Source organism: Lagenorhynchus albirostris, chromosome 8 (genome assembly GCF_949774975.1).
Source record: "Lagenorhynchus albirostris chromosome 8, mLagAlb1.1, whole genome shotgun sequence".
NCBI lineage: Eukaryota > Metazoa > Chordata > Mammalia > Artiodactyla > Delphinidae > Lagenorhynchus > Lagenorhynchus albirostris.
This window is the reverse complement of record NC_083102.1, coordinates 96,983,909-96,996,040: the sequence shown is the minus strand read 5'-3', so window position 1 is coordinate 96,996,040 and position 12,132 is coordinate 96,983,909. Positions and strand designations below refer to the sequence as shown.

The 12,132-nt window shown below is 53.9% G+C and overlaps 1 protein-coding gene across 11 annotated transcripts in view; it reads right to left on the bottom strand.

Annotated features, from left to right (window-relative positions):
• RAMP3 (receptor activity modifying protein 3) overlaps positions 1 to 12,132 on the bottom strand; it is a 469,110-nt gene that overhangs the window by 428,240 nt on the left and 28,738 nt on the right. The window contains exon 1 of one of the 11 annotated variants that reach the window (XM_060157459.1): positions 5,249 to 5,381. The exons of the other annotated variants lie outside the window; for them this stretch is intronic. Within the exon in view, the coding sequence (XP_060013442.1) occupies positions 5,249 to 5,315 (67 nt within the window). The 5' untranslated portion in view covers positions 5,316 to 5,381. Of the gene's footprint in view, positions 1 to 5,248; positions 5,382 to 12,132 lie in introns of those variants that run through there. 11 annotated transcript variants of the gene reach the window in all.

Sequence of the window (12,132 nt, the reverse complement as noted above, 5' to 3'; positions counted from 1 at the left end):
TCCCTGGTCCAGGAAGATCCCAGATGCCACGGAGCAAATAAGCCCGTGCGCCACAACTACTGAGCCTGCACTCTAGAGACCACGAGCCACAACTACTGAGCCCACCTGCCACAATTACTGAAGCCCACACACTTAGAGCCCATGCTCCACAACAAGAGAAGCCACCGCAATGAGAAGCCCACGCACCGCAATGAAGAGGAGCCCCCACTCGCCGCAACTAGGGAAGCCCGCGCGCAGCAACGAAGACCCAACGCAGCCATAAATTAATTAATTAATTAATTAATTTAATGAAGCTATGAGATCTCTGCCTATCTGGATATATGTATGTCTATGTATACATTATAATTATATGTCTTTATCTCTGGATAGTATTACCAAAACTAATTTGTAAATGAGCGCTACTTAATTGGCTTAAAGAAAAGTAAGTGCTTACAAATCAAACATTTCTAAATACAACAAAAAACTAACCAAAATGAATTTCAGGTTCATGTGATCTGGGGAATATTCAGTATTAAATTAATATCCAGCATTAAAGTTAGTTTAAGTATAGTTAATACAGACATGTCTTTAGAGTCATCAATGTTAAGTATGATAATTTTATTGCATCTAGGTTTACTGAAAGTCAGTAAATTCATATTATATCTACTGAAAAACTTGTCAACAAGAAAATTAATTTTGTATGATGATACTGTCATAAGTAAAAAAAATAGAGATAAGTGGTATAGAAGCTTTTAGGTGAACTCTTTAGAAGTAATTATGTTTTAGTCTTTCCAGATTCTTAGTAACTTGAAACTTTCGAGTTTTTCTGAATTAAGTTAAATGATAAACATTTCTTGAAGGTCTAGGTCATTTTTAAGATAAAGTACTGGAACATTGATTGCTAGACAAGTCTATCTTCTTTTGTCTTACGAGAGAAAAAAAAAACTAAAGGTGTTTGGGTTTATTAGACACACATCTTGAACCACTTTAAAGAGAAATTATGCTATAAAAACGTATTTTTTAAGAAATGTTTTTAGAGGTTAGAGAACATGTTTATAAGTTTGTCAATCAGAAAACGTTGGTATAACAAACAGTTCAGTTAGTTGGCTTTTGGTTTTTGCTGGCGATTAAGGTTTTTAAGGGTCAAAAATTCTAATAAATATGCGATTAAACTATTAAAAATAATAAGGAAATCATTTCAGAATGTAAAGAAAATATGTTGTCAGCAAGAGAAGGATGGAGATATTTTTGTTAAAGAAAAAGGGAAAATAATTTTGTCCTAGAGCTCATTGTTTCTAGATGGGAAAAAATAAGGGACAAACTTATATAGATACAGAAAGTTGCAGAAGGTTTATGGAAAAGGAACCTTAAGAAAAGAGTTTTGTGCATGGTCAGGATTGATTGAGATTAGATTGAATTTAAAAGCAAACTAATACAGGACTAGAGTTTGCTTTTCTCTCTCTGTTAAGAGAACAAAGTTTTCCTGGAATATTGAGCGGCTTTGATAACAGACTGTAAGTTTCTTTCTCTAGCTAACTTTGAGTTTCCCAAAGGGCCCCTGAGCCATCTCAGAAAGACATATTAAACTAATTAAGATTATTTGGTCTATTAAATTACATGGAAAACATTATATGAAAAAATTTCTCTAATAAAGTTGTCACAGAGTATAACTACTCGTGACACGTATCACTGCTTGCTTTAAGTCTACTGCTTGGAGCACGTGCAATGTTTGTGTGACAATTTGATATAATTGATAAGATGTATAACCTATAAAATGTTTCCCTGTCAACATACCTTTGTAGCTGTTTGTTATCTCTGATTAGTTTTCCCCCAACATGGATAACTAGGCAAACATATAAACAAAAAGTAGGAGTAGCACCAAGGGACATGATAGACCCAGGGCAGGCAGCAAACACAATCAAGAGACAGATACTTTGATCATCAGTGCTTTCTACTGAAAGATTTGCAATCAAAAGGGGGAAATGACAGAAGAAATTTTCACATATTGAGGTATAGGGAAGTCTTTCTGGTTTACCTGATTTAACTCAAATTTTATGCTAATTTAAAACAGCCTGTTTGCGGTCTATTAAACATACATTGTATGTCTGCTTTAACCATTAAGGGAAAAAATACATTTGGAGAATAGTACAAACGCGCATTTTGATTATTATCCTCATTGTAATGTATCTACTAATTTTCAAATGTTTGTCTAGGTGCTATGACAAAGCAATCAAAGAGGGAAGTAATGTTTTCATAATACAAAATATTGATGCTAAGCTTGGAAATAGGGACTATTTCCAACTCTGTGTCCAATTCCCCAAATTGAGGCAGGACTAGGCCTTGTTTCACCAGGAAGTAACCAGAGTGATCATCACCCCATTCCCTCAAAGATTTGGGAAAAGTTAAAACAAAAACGGAACCAAAACCAAGTTCCTCTGCTAAGTTTATGATTAACCTTTCCATCCAAAACTTTCTTCCCTTTCATATTCTGCACCTCTTCCTCCTCAGGATTGGAAAATATCAAAGAAAAGGGGGGACTGAAACCAAGCAGGACTCTGCAGGACCCTCTCAGGTACAGAAGCCCTTCTGGGTCCCCTGTTTCTTGTTTGTAGCAAAAAGCTTTCGTCTCCTAGGGGCCTCCCCTGAGTCACAAAAGCCTGGCTCAAGAATTAATGATTGAAAGGATGTAGACATGTAGTGACAAAAATAGCAGTTGGGCCTAGAGAATGGTAACAAGTTAAAGAGTAAATCAGCCATAGAGCAGTCACAGAATCTTTATTCCCTCCCTGAAGAAGACAGATGACAGTGTCTGCTGCATACTCCTGGGCTGTTTTGTACATACTTGATAAAAACCGCCACCAGAGGGGAAAGGCTACCTGCGTGATGATCACACTGTCGCCATGACACAAGCGGCTCCATGTGCTTTGCACGCAGTCTCCAGCACGTCCTGGAAGCTTTCCTTTAAAAGCTCCTGCCCTCTGATAGGCAACGCGGAGTTGGTTTGGGGGATGCTAGTCTGCCATCTTCCCAGGTTCCTGGATTCCTGAATAAAGCATCTCTTTCCCCCCACCAACTCCTGTCTCTCGAACATTGACTTCTGAGCAGTGAGCAGCCCAAGCTGAGGTCAGTGTTGGCTCCGGGTGGGAACAGACACAGAGGCAGAGGCCCAGCTGAGTGGACTTCTCTTGACCTCACTACCCCAGGGCCCTGCACGGCAGCAACTGCTTCTGAATTAGGGTTTGTAATTTTCAAAGAAGCACCTTCCCTGATGGGCCCTTCAGAGCCCCCGATGGGCCCCTATGGTCAAGAGGAACCGGCCCCCCCTGTGGCCCTGCGCTCTGGGAAGCCAGGCCCCCCACTTGGCACAGCTCAGAGGCAGCTCAGGGACAGCAGGGTGTCAGGATCCAGAGCATAGACAGCCGGCAGCCCTGAAACCCTCCTTCAAGATGCAGCAGCCTCCAGGGCTGATATGGCCCCCATCCCACCTATGACAAAGCAGCACGGGACCAAGAGCAGGTTTGCCTCTCCCTGCATCTCCCTGACGCAGTCAGGAGCCAGTTCCTGAGGCCCTCACTCTGACCAGACCAGCACCGGGCTGTGTCTGCTGACAGGCTGGCCTGGTCCCCACCCCAGGCTCCATGGGAGGGGGACACTGGGACCAACAAGACAAGACAAGGTGGCCTCCAGAACCGTGCCCACGTGAGCCCAAGATTATTAACACAGGAGATTTCTGCACGGGGTCTGCCTTTGGGCCTTCTCAACTCCATGCTACAGGCTGGTGAGGAGAACCTCAGCTTCCCTCATAGTGAAGCAAAGGATTCCGCTTCCATTACAAGGCCCAAAACCTCCATCCAAGAGCTTTGTATTTGAAGGTTGCTGAAATGCCGCATCAGTGCACTCCTGATTTCTGGAAGCCACCGATCACCCTTTCCTTCAACACAAAACCCAGCTAACCCTAGGGCTCTAACCCCAGAATATGAAATGAAGTCACACTTTCTCCACCCCAGGCATCTCCAGTGGAAGGGTAACCTAGAGTTCAAGATGCCGATGGGCCTATGCAGCCTTTTCCAAATTTCACGTCATCAAAGCTGACAATGGGGTTTCCCTGGTGGCACAGTGGTTGAGAGTCCGCCTGCCGATGCAGGGGACGCGGGTTTGTGCCCCGGTCCGGGAAGATCCCACATGCCGCGGAGCGGCTGGGCCCGTGAGCCGTGGCCGCTGAGCCTGCGCGTCCGGAGCCTGTGCTCCGCAACGGGAGAGGCCACAACAGTGAGAGGCCCGCGTACCGCAAAAAAAAAAAAAAAAGCGGACAATGATATTTCAAATAAGCCCAATTTTGCATCTTACAGCCAGGGAGACTGAGACCAGTGAGAGCAAGGGAGCATCCCAAAGGACCCAGGGGACAGTGGCCCCCACGGACAGGGCCTGAGACCCTTGAACCCCAGGCCAGGGCTCCGTCCTCCCAGAGCTGGCCAGGCTCAGACCCTGCTCTGCAACTCCCAGTCTCAGCAAGTCTCTCCCACCGAAGCCCTCCCCAAACACGCATACCCTATTATTTGTTCTTGGATGATTTCTTTAGAACGATTTTTCAAAACAACCTTTTCATTCAATCCATTCCCAATTTGTGAGCAATGTGTTCTCCCAGGAGTTGTGTTTTCTTGCTGGAGAAGGGATCTGAGAGGGGAAGCCTCGGAAAGCCGCCCCCTGCCCCCTCCAGCCAGTCTCTCCAGACGCGCGCACACACACTCACACTGAAACATTGTCCTCGGAAGGACCGGCACAGCAGGGAAGATCTAGCCCTCCCAGTTCTGGATTCCTCTCATCCACACCCCTGCGCCTGGTGTGAACGCAGGAGCCCCGGGACGAGGAGCGCACTATCTCACAGGGAGGAGGGAGACGGACATGCTCGCCGCCGCTGCTCGCTCGGGGTGTCGCGCTGGCATGGCGTCCCCAGCTCCAGGGCAGCGAGGCCGGGGACATCGCAAATGGAAGGGGCAGGCCCAGGCCGAGTCTGCGGCTGGCGATGCAGAGCCCGCAGGAGACCCTGCGCCTTCCTTCCTAGTCCGGTCCGTCGCCATCGGCTTGGAGAGAGCCTGGGGACCGCACCCAGTCACCCCTCGCCCCTCCGGAGCGGGGCGCACCAGGCTCGCCCAGGTCGGTGCAGGGGAGGAGGTGCAGCCAGGTGCGGATGCAGCAAGGCAAAGGCCGCGCGGATCCCAGAGCCCCAGAGGCGGTTGGGCCCCCGGTGCCGGACCGAGCGTCCCCTTACCGCAGAGCAGCAGCAGCAGCAGCAGTAGCGGGAAAACGTGCGGGCGCCGCCGCGCTCTTGTCTCCATGGCTGACCAGCTGTGGCGCGCGGTCCAGCTGTGTGGCGCACCATCCAGCTGCGGCGCGCGGTGCAGCTGAGTCCCGGCTGGGGGCGCTAGGGGCGCCCGGGGGCGGAGCCCAGGCGGGGATGGGGCCGCAAAAAGCCCGCCCCCAGGAGGTGCCTTCCCCCAGGATGTGCTCTGCGCCCCTTAGGATGCGCCTCCCTCCCACCCAGGTGCCCTCCCTCAGGTCGTGCTCCCCCAGGACGTGCTACCCCTCAGGACGCTTCCTCCCCCAGGATGCTCCCATCCCTAGGACGAGTACCCTAAGGACGCGCCCTATAGCCCAAAATATGTTTTCCCTCACTGGACGGTCCTTCCCCCAGGACGGATCCCCTCCCCAGCGCAAGCCCCCTTCCTGCAGCCCTGGGGGCGCGGCCCACCGCAAGTGAGCGCCTGGAAGGCTCCGCGCCCGGCTGGGCTGCGGGGCAAGATGAGGGGCGGGTGAGGGCAGCCTGCCAAGGAGCGGGCAGGATCCTGCAGATGCACCCACCCTCACCCCAGCCCGAAGAAGAGCTGGGCAAGGTGTCTGGAGAAGGACTGCTGTGCGTCTCTGTGCCATGAGACCGGCGAGGGCAGCGCCCCTGGGGAGAGAGCTGGCTGAGAGTGGGGATATCTCTGTGTTAGGGTGCGGAGAGGAGCCCTCAGGGTGGAGCGCAGCTGATCCCCGAACTCTTACTGGCCTCAGGCCCCCAGGATACTTTCCTGGGGCCTCGCCTGTGCCAGGAGCCTTTGCACCCCTCTGGACTAGAGCGGGTGGGGCCATACACGCGTGCACCCGGCGGCACTCCTGCACACACCCCACTGCCCATGGCTAGAACCGCGTCCTCAGGCCCTGGTCCTGCCCTGTGCCCTCTGGAGGCCTCAGGGGACAAGACGAGGGCCAGGAGAGTGACTGGGTACCCCTAAGGACCTGACCTAGAGGAGTGTCATGGGCTCCGAGGGGAGGGAGGGAGGGACTTGGGATTCTCCAACCATGGATCACTTCACCTGGCTTGGTCACCTCTGTCACCCTCAGCCCCTAGCATAGACTCTGGCCCCATGGACAGCTGGTCACATTGTCACTGGTGGGGACCCCTCTGCCCTACGGTGCCCCCAGTCCACACACCCCGCAGCACGTGCTGGTCTGAGGGTTCAGGGAGCCGGGTCAGGAAGATGGGGGCCCCCTCAGGGATTGGTAGCTCTCAGCCTGGGCCCTTCCCAAGTCAAAGGGATGGAGCAAGTGGGCTCCCCACCTGGACAAGGGCTCCGCCTCTCTGAGTGGTGGAAGATGGGTAATACCCCCACCCCGAAGTCCAGGTCCTGCGAGGGAGGGTTGGGTAGAGGGATTCTAGTACGGGCATTGCAAAACAACTACCTTGCAAGAGCTGAACTGACCTTTCTTGCGTGAGGAAGTCCACTTAATAAGAGACTGAAGCTTTCTGTGCTTTTTCTGATTACAAACAGAATTATTTCAAGGGAGAATTCAAGCTAGTTAAAATTGACCAGCCGTCCTGCCTGCCTCTGCCCTAGGTGGTGGCAAGCACAGATGCAGGGGCGACTCAGCACCTGTGACCCAGGCCTTCCACGCGTTCAGCGGGGGCTGAAGTCTCGGCCAGTGTTTCCTGCCAGCTGCCCTCTCTCAGATGCCCTGCACCAAGGGAGACAAGCCAAGAGCACGGCCCAGGTGTCCACCAGTGTCCCAGGAGGCCACAGACTCACAGAGGCCTGCACCACTCCACGAGAGAGGCTAGGCCAGACCTCGCAGGCGATTGTACACAGCTAGCAGGCTGGAACGGGGGAGATGGGCCAGATGTGGGGGGCAGATCAGACAGCACCCTGGAGCCTGCCCCAGCCTGGGGCTGTGGCTCCACACTGACCGGTACTAGGGAACGAGCACCCTGGGAGGCAGGGCGCTGGATGAAGCTGCTCCCCTGTCTGCGATGCCCTCCCCTCCCCCATCCCGTAGACTCGGGTCCCTGCACCCTACTTCCATGGAGCTCCTCCGTGCCCCAGGGCAAACTCCCGAGGCCTACAGGCTGCCCACGCATCCCCGTTAGAGGGAGTGCCTGAGAGGCAGGGCCCTGGCTTCCGTTCCCCGTGCACAGGGCACGTGGTCTGCTGGCGCAGGTGGTTTCAGGCAGGTAGTGAGGAGGGGGTTGGGAGAGTCCCAGAGGGGCCATCGTGCTGGGGCCCCACGCTGCTGCTCCCACATTCATCCTGTCCTGGCACCCACTGGGCACACTGGACCCCCCTGTGCAGAGCTGTCTCCCCTGCTGAGAGCCGGCTGCTCCTCTTCTCTCCAGAGAGGTCATCAGAGACGCTTCAAAGGTCATCAGAGACGCTTCAAAGGTCATCAGAGACTCTTGGCTGCCCCTCCCCCCACCAGATCCAGGCTGGCATTAGTGGTTGCTATTGTCGGTGGATCACAGAAGAAGGGACGTTCTGGGAACTCCAGGGCCAGAACTTAAGAGATGGGCAGCTCTGGCTTGTTGCTGTGCAGAGCTGCTTTTTCACGGACAAGGAGAAGCCATGTGGGCGGCCCTGGGATGAGAGGTCACCTCGACATTCCTCCAGCTGCACTGAGGTCCTGGCTGAGTCGGGGCCAGCCTCCCCCAGGATGGTGAGGAAGGACACGTGTTTGCTGTATACGCCACTAGGTCTGGGTGCAGGGGTGTGAGGGTGTGATGTTCCCAGGAAGACAGGAGGGGCTGTCCCTGTGGAAAGATGAGCTTGAGAGGGGAAGGTGGGACGGTGGAGGCTGGGTAAGGGGACACCCTGGACAGGTGGGTTAGGGTCAGTGCTCATGACAGTGGGTGCTGCCCTAGGACGATGCTGTTTCATCCGCAAGCAATCTGCCCTTAAGAGGGGGAGAGGCTGTATCCTGGATCCCTCCAGGGATGGAAGCCCCTACTCACAAAACAGCCAGCTCCTCTGGGCCAAGCTGATGACCTCTGGGAGGCCAGCTGCAGCCCTCGGGCCTCAGGGCAGAGAGAACAGGCCAGGCCCAGGGGATTCCCTGAGCTCACAGGCTAGAACCATCTCCTCCCCACATGGATGGATCCAGAAACCCACCTGAGGGTCTCCCAGCCAGCCAGCCTCCTGTTCCCCTGAAGCCCCAACTGCCCTCGGTTCAGCTCACACACCCTTGAGAAGAGGTCCAATCATCTTTTATAGGAACCCGCCCCAAGCTCGAAAACCCTCAGGGAGCTTCGAGTTTTCCGTCTGAAGCTGAAGGGGATAACTGCCCTGCCTCATTCTCAGGTCAGAGGTGAGGATTGAGGTCAAAGAAGCTTCTCTGTGCTGAGATTCATAGGCACTGGGGGATGGAGGTGGAGATGGTGGAGGTGGAGGTGCTGGAGGTGAGGATGGTGGAGGTGGACATGGTGGAGATGGCGATGGAGATGGTGGCGATGGAGATGGCGGAGCTGGAGATGGTGCAGATGGTGGTGGAGGTAGAGATAGAGATGGTGGAGGTGGAGATGATGGAGGTGTAGATGGTGGTGGAGGTGGACATGGTGGAGATGGTGGAGATGGTGGAGGTAGACATGGTGGAGCTGGAGATGGTGCAGATTGTGGTGGAGGTAGAGATAGAGATGGTGGAGGTGGAGATGGTGGAGGTGGAGATGGTGGTGGAGGTGGCGATGGAGATGGTGGAGCTGGAGATGGTGCAGATGGTGGTGGAGGCAGAGATAGAGTTGGTGGAGGTGGAGATGGTGATGGTGGAGCTGGAGATGGTGCAGACGGTGGTGGAGGTAGAGATAGAGATGGTGGGGGTGGAGACGGTACAGTGGAGATGAAGGTGGAGATGGGGAGGACCCAGATGGCCATGACAGGCCCAGAGTAGCCATCATGCCTGTCGGCCTCGTCTGGCTCCTCCTTGCGGCACAGCCACTCTGAGCAGGTGGCTTCCGCATTGGGAAGGCAAGGCCATCAGACCCCACCTTCTCTAGCAGGCCTGCAGGCAGCTCCCTGAGGGTCCTCTCCTCACCCCTGCCTGGCCACGGGCCACCAGATGGGAAAATAGCAGCTGTGTTGATTGAGGAGGGGCCCCTGCAGGGTCCGGGGCCCATGCCAGGTCCTCTGGGAAACACAGGCACTGGACGAGCACGAGGCCCTCCCCTGTGGTTCATGGTAGGCTCAGGCCCAGTGGAGTAAGCTGAGCCCTGAAGGGTGAGCCCAAGTGGTCTTTCTCCCCTGCGAGTGGCCTGGCAGCCAGTGCCACCCAGAGACCAGCTCAGACGGTGTCATGGGGTGGGGAGATCCCCTGCCCCTAGGGGAGGGGACAGGGCTCACTGCTGGATCCCACAGGGGCTGCTCCCTGTCTGTACTGCCGGGCCCCAGGGTCTGAGACCCCAGAGAGGAAGCAGCCGCCCCTGCACCTGCGTCTTCTCACGTGTGACACGGGGACGCTCGGTTCCCACGCCCACGTATGATGCGCCCAGGCAGCGCCTGGCCCCTGACTCACTCCTCCTGAGGGTGCGGCCCCCTGCCGCCGGGGTCTGCTGACCAGGCATCCCTACAGCTGCGGTCCTGCGTTCCTTCGTAGGCCACCCAGTCTCCGTTCACGGTCCTCTATAGCAAACTCTCCCGTGCCAATTACTGTGTGGCTTCTCTCTCCTGATCCAGCCCTGACTGACACAGTAATCTCATGATATTTATTCAATAATTTTTCTTGTAATGGTTTTAGGAGCAAATTCTCTCGACAGTAAAGGAGCTTCTTCTCTAAGTGGAGGGTTTGTGAGCAAATGGGATCAGAGAAACACGGGGCGTATCGGCTCCACGCATCTCGCCCAGGAGCCAGCATGAGAGGAGCCGAGGCTCCTTCTGGGAGACTCCTCTCAAAACCCAGACGGTGGGAGACTTGGCTGGACAGGCCGGCGGAGCGGGGCAGGTGCACGGGTACTTGGCGCCCCCTGCCGGTGAAACATTGTCTCTCCATCCTCAGTGAAGCGCCAGACGTGACCCCCGCAAGTGATGCGGCAGAGGGTCTGTATACAAAGTGGGGGCAGGGAGATCCCCCTCGGCCGGCCGGGAGAGGGACCTGACCCTCAGCTGTTTCCCAGGGCCCAGAACTCAACTCTCCGTGTTGCTGTTGTTGTTTTTGTCGTTGTCGTTGTGAAACACACATCACATAAAATTTACCATCCTAACCACTTTCAAGTGTACAGTTCAGGGGCATTAAGCGAACTCACATGTTGTGCTACCAACAGCACCATCCATATCCTGAACTTTTCATCGTCCCAAACTCTGCCCCCATTAAACAGTAATTCCCTTTGTCCTCTCCTGCAGCCCCTGGTAACCACCATTCTACTTTCTGCCTCTATGAATCTGCCTGCCAATGCAGGGGACGTGAGTTCGATCCCTGCTCCAGGAAGATCCCACATTCCGTGGAGCAACTAAGCCCATGCGCCACAACTACTGAAGCCTGCACACCCTAGAACCCGCATGCCCCAACTACTGAGCCTGCGTGCTACAACTACTGAAGCCCACGCACCTACAGCCTGTGCTCCACAGCAATGAGAAGCCCGTGCAACACAACGAAGAGAAGCCCCCGCTCGCCTCAACTAGAGAAAGCCCTCACCCAGCAATGAAGACCCAACGCAGCCAAAAATAAATTTTTAAAAACAAGAAACGTGGGTGACCTCAGAAGCTGAGAGCCAGTGAGGAGGGGGGACCTCAGTCCTACAACCGCAAGGAAGTGAATTCTGCCAGTGACACAAACAAGCAAGGAAATGGATCCTCCCCTGGAGTCTCCAGGAAGAAGGGGGCCCTGAGACACCCTGACTGTAGCCCAAGGGACCCAAACTGGACTTCTGACCTACAGAACTATAAGAGGATAAGCGTGTGGATTTAAGTTGCTGCGTTTGTGGTCAGTGTCATGGCAGCTCCGGAAAGCTCACCCACCCTAAAACAAATACGCTAAGTCCCCTACGTATGAGCGAGTTCCATTCCCAGAGTGCATTCGTAAGTCCAATTTGTCCACACGTCTAACAGAGTTAGCCTAGGTACCCAGCTAACACAATTGGCTATGTAGTACTGTGCTGTAATAGGTTCATAATACTTTTCACACAAATAATACATAAAAACAAACAAACACAAAAAATAAACCTTTTTAATCTTACAGTGCAGTACCTTGGAAAGTACAGTAGTCCAGTACAACAGCTGGTATCCAGGGGCTGGCATCGAGTGAAAAGGCAAGAAGCGTTATTGACTGGAGGAGGGAGAGGAGGTGGGAGATGGTAGAGCTGCAGGATCGCCAGCAATAGGACACGGAGGGCGAGCTGCGATTTCGCTCATGCCTGACATTGATGGAACACACGTTCACATCTTTGAAAGTTCACAGCTTGAAGGTTCGTATGTAGGGGACTTACTGTACAGCTCACGTCTTGCCTTGGGCTCCCTGAAACAGACCCCGACACCAGGAACCAGCATGAAACCAACGTGAGTGGTTTCTGGGGAGGCCCAGGGGAGTGGGGTTCACTTGAGGTGAGAGAGGGCGCAGGGGAGGAAGAGGAGGTCCAACCCCAGAGGAGTGTGGGCCAGGCCAAAAGCAGTGAAGCCCCCAGGGGGCGCTCAGGGAATGTCCGTTTTATTTTGCGGGCAGTAGGCCTGCTCTGCAGAGCTGATTAGGTGGTGCTTTCAGCAGGCCCCTCTAGCCACAGGGAGGGCACAGCCGGCAGATGCTGACAGGACTCCAGAAAGGATGGACAGAGTGAGAGCGAGTGACGAGTCAAGGACGGCTGCCCAGGGAGTGCCCCGGCAGTCCAGTGGTTAGGGCTCCACGCTTCCACTGCAGGGGGCACGG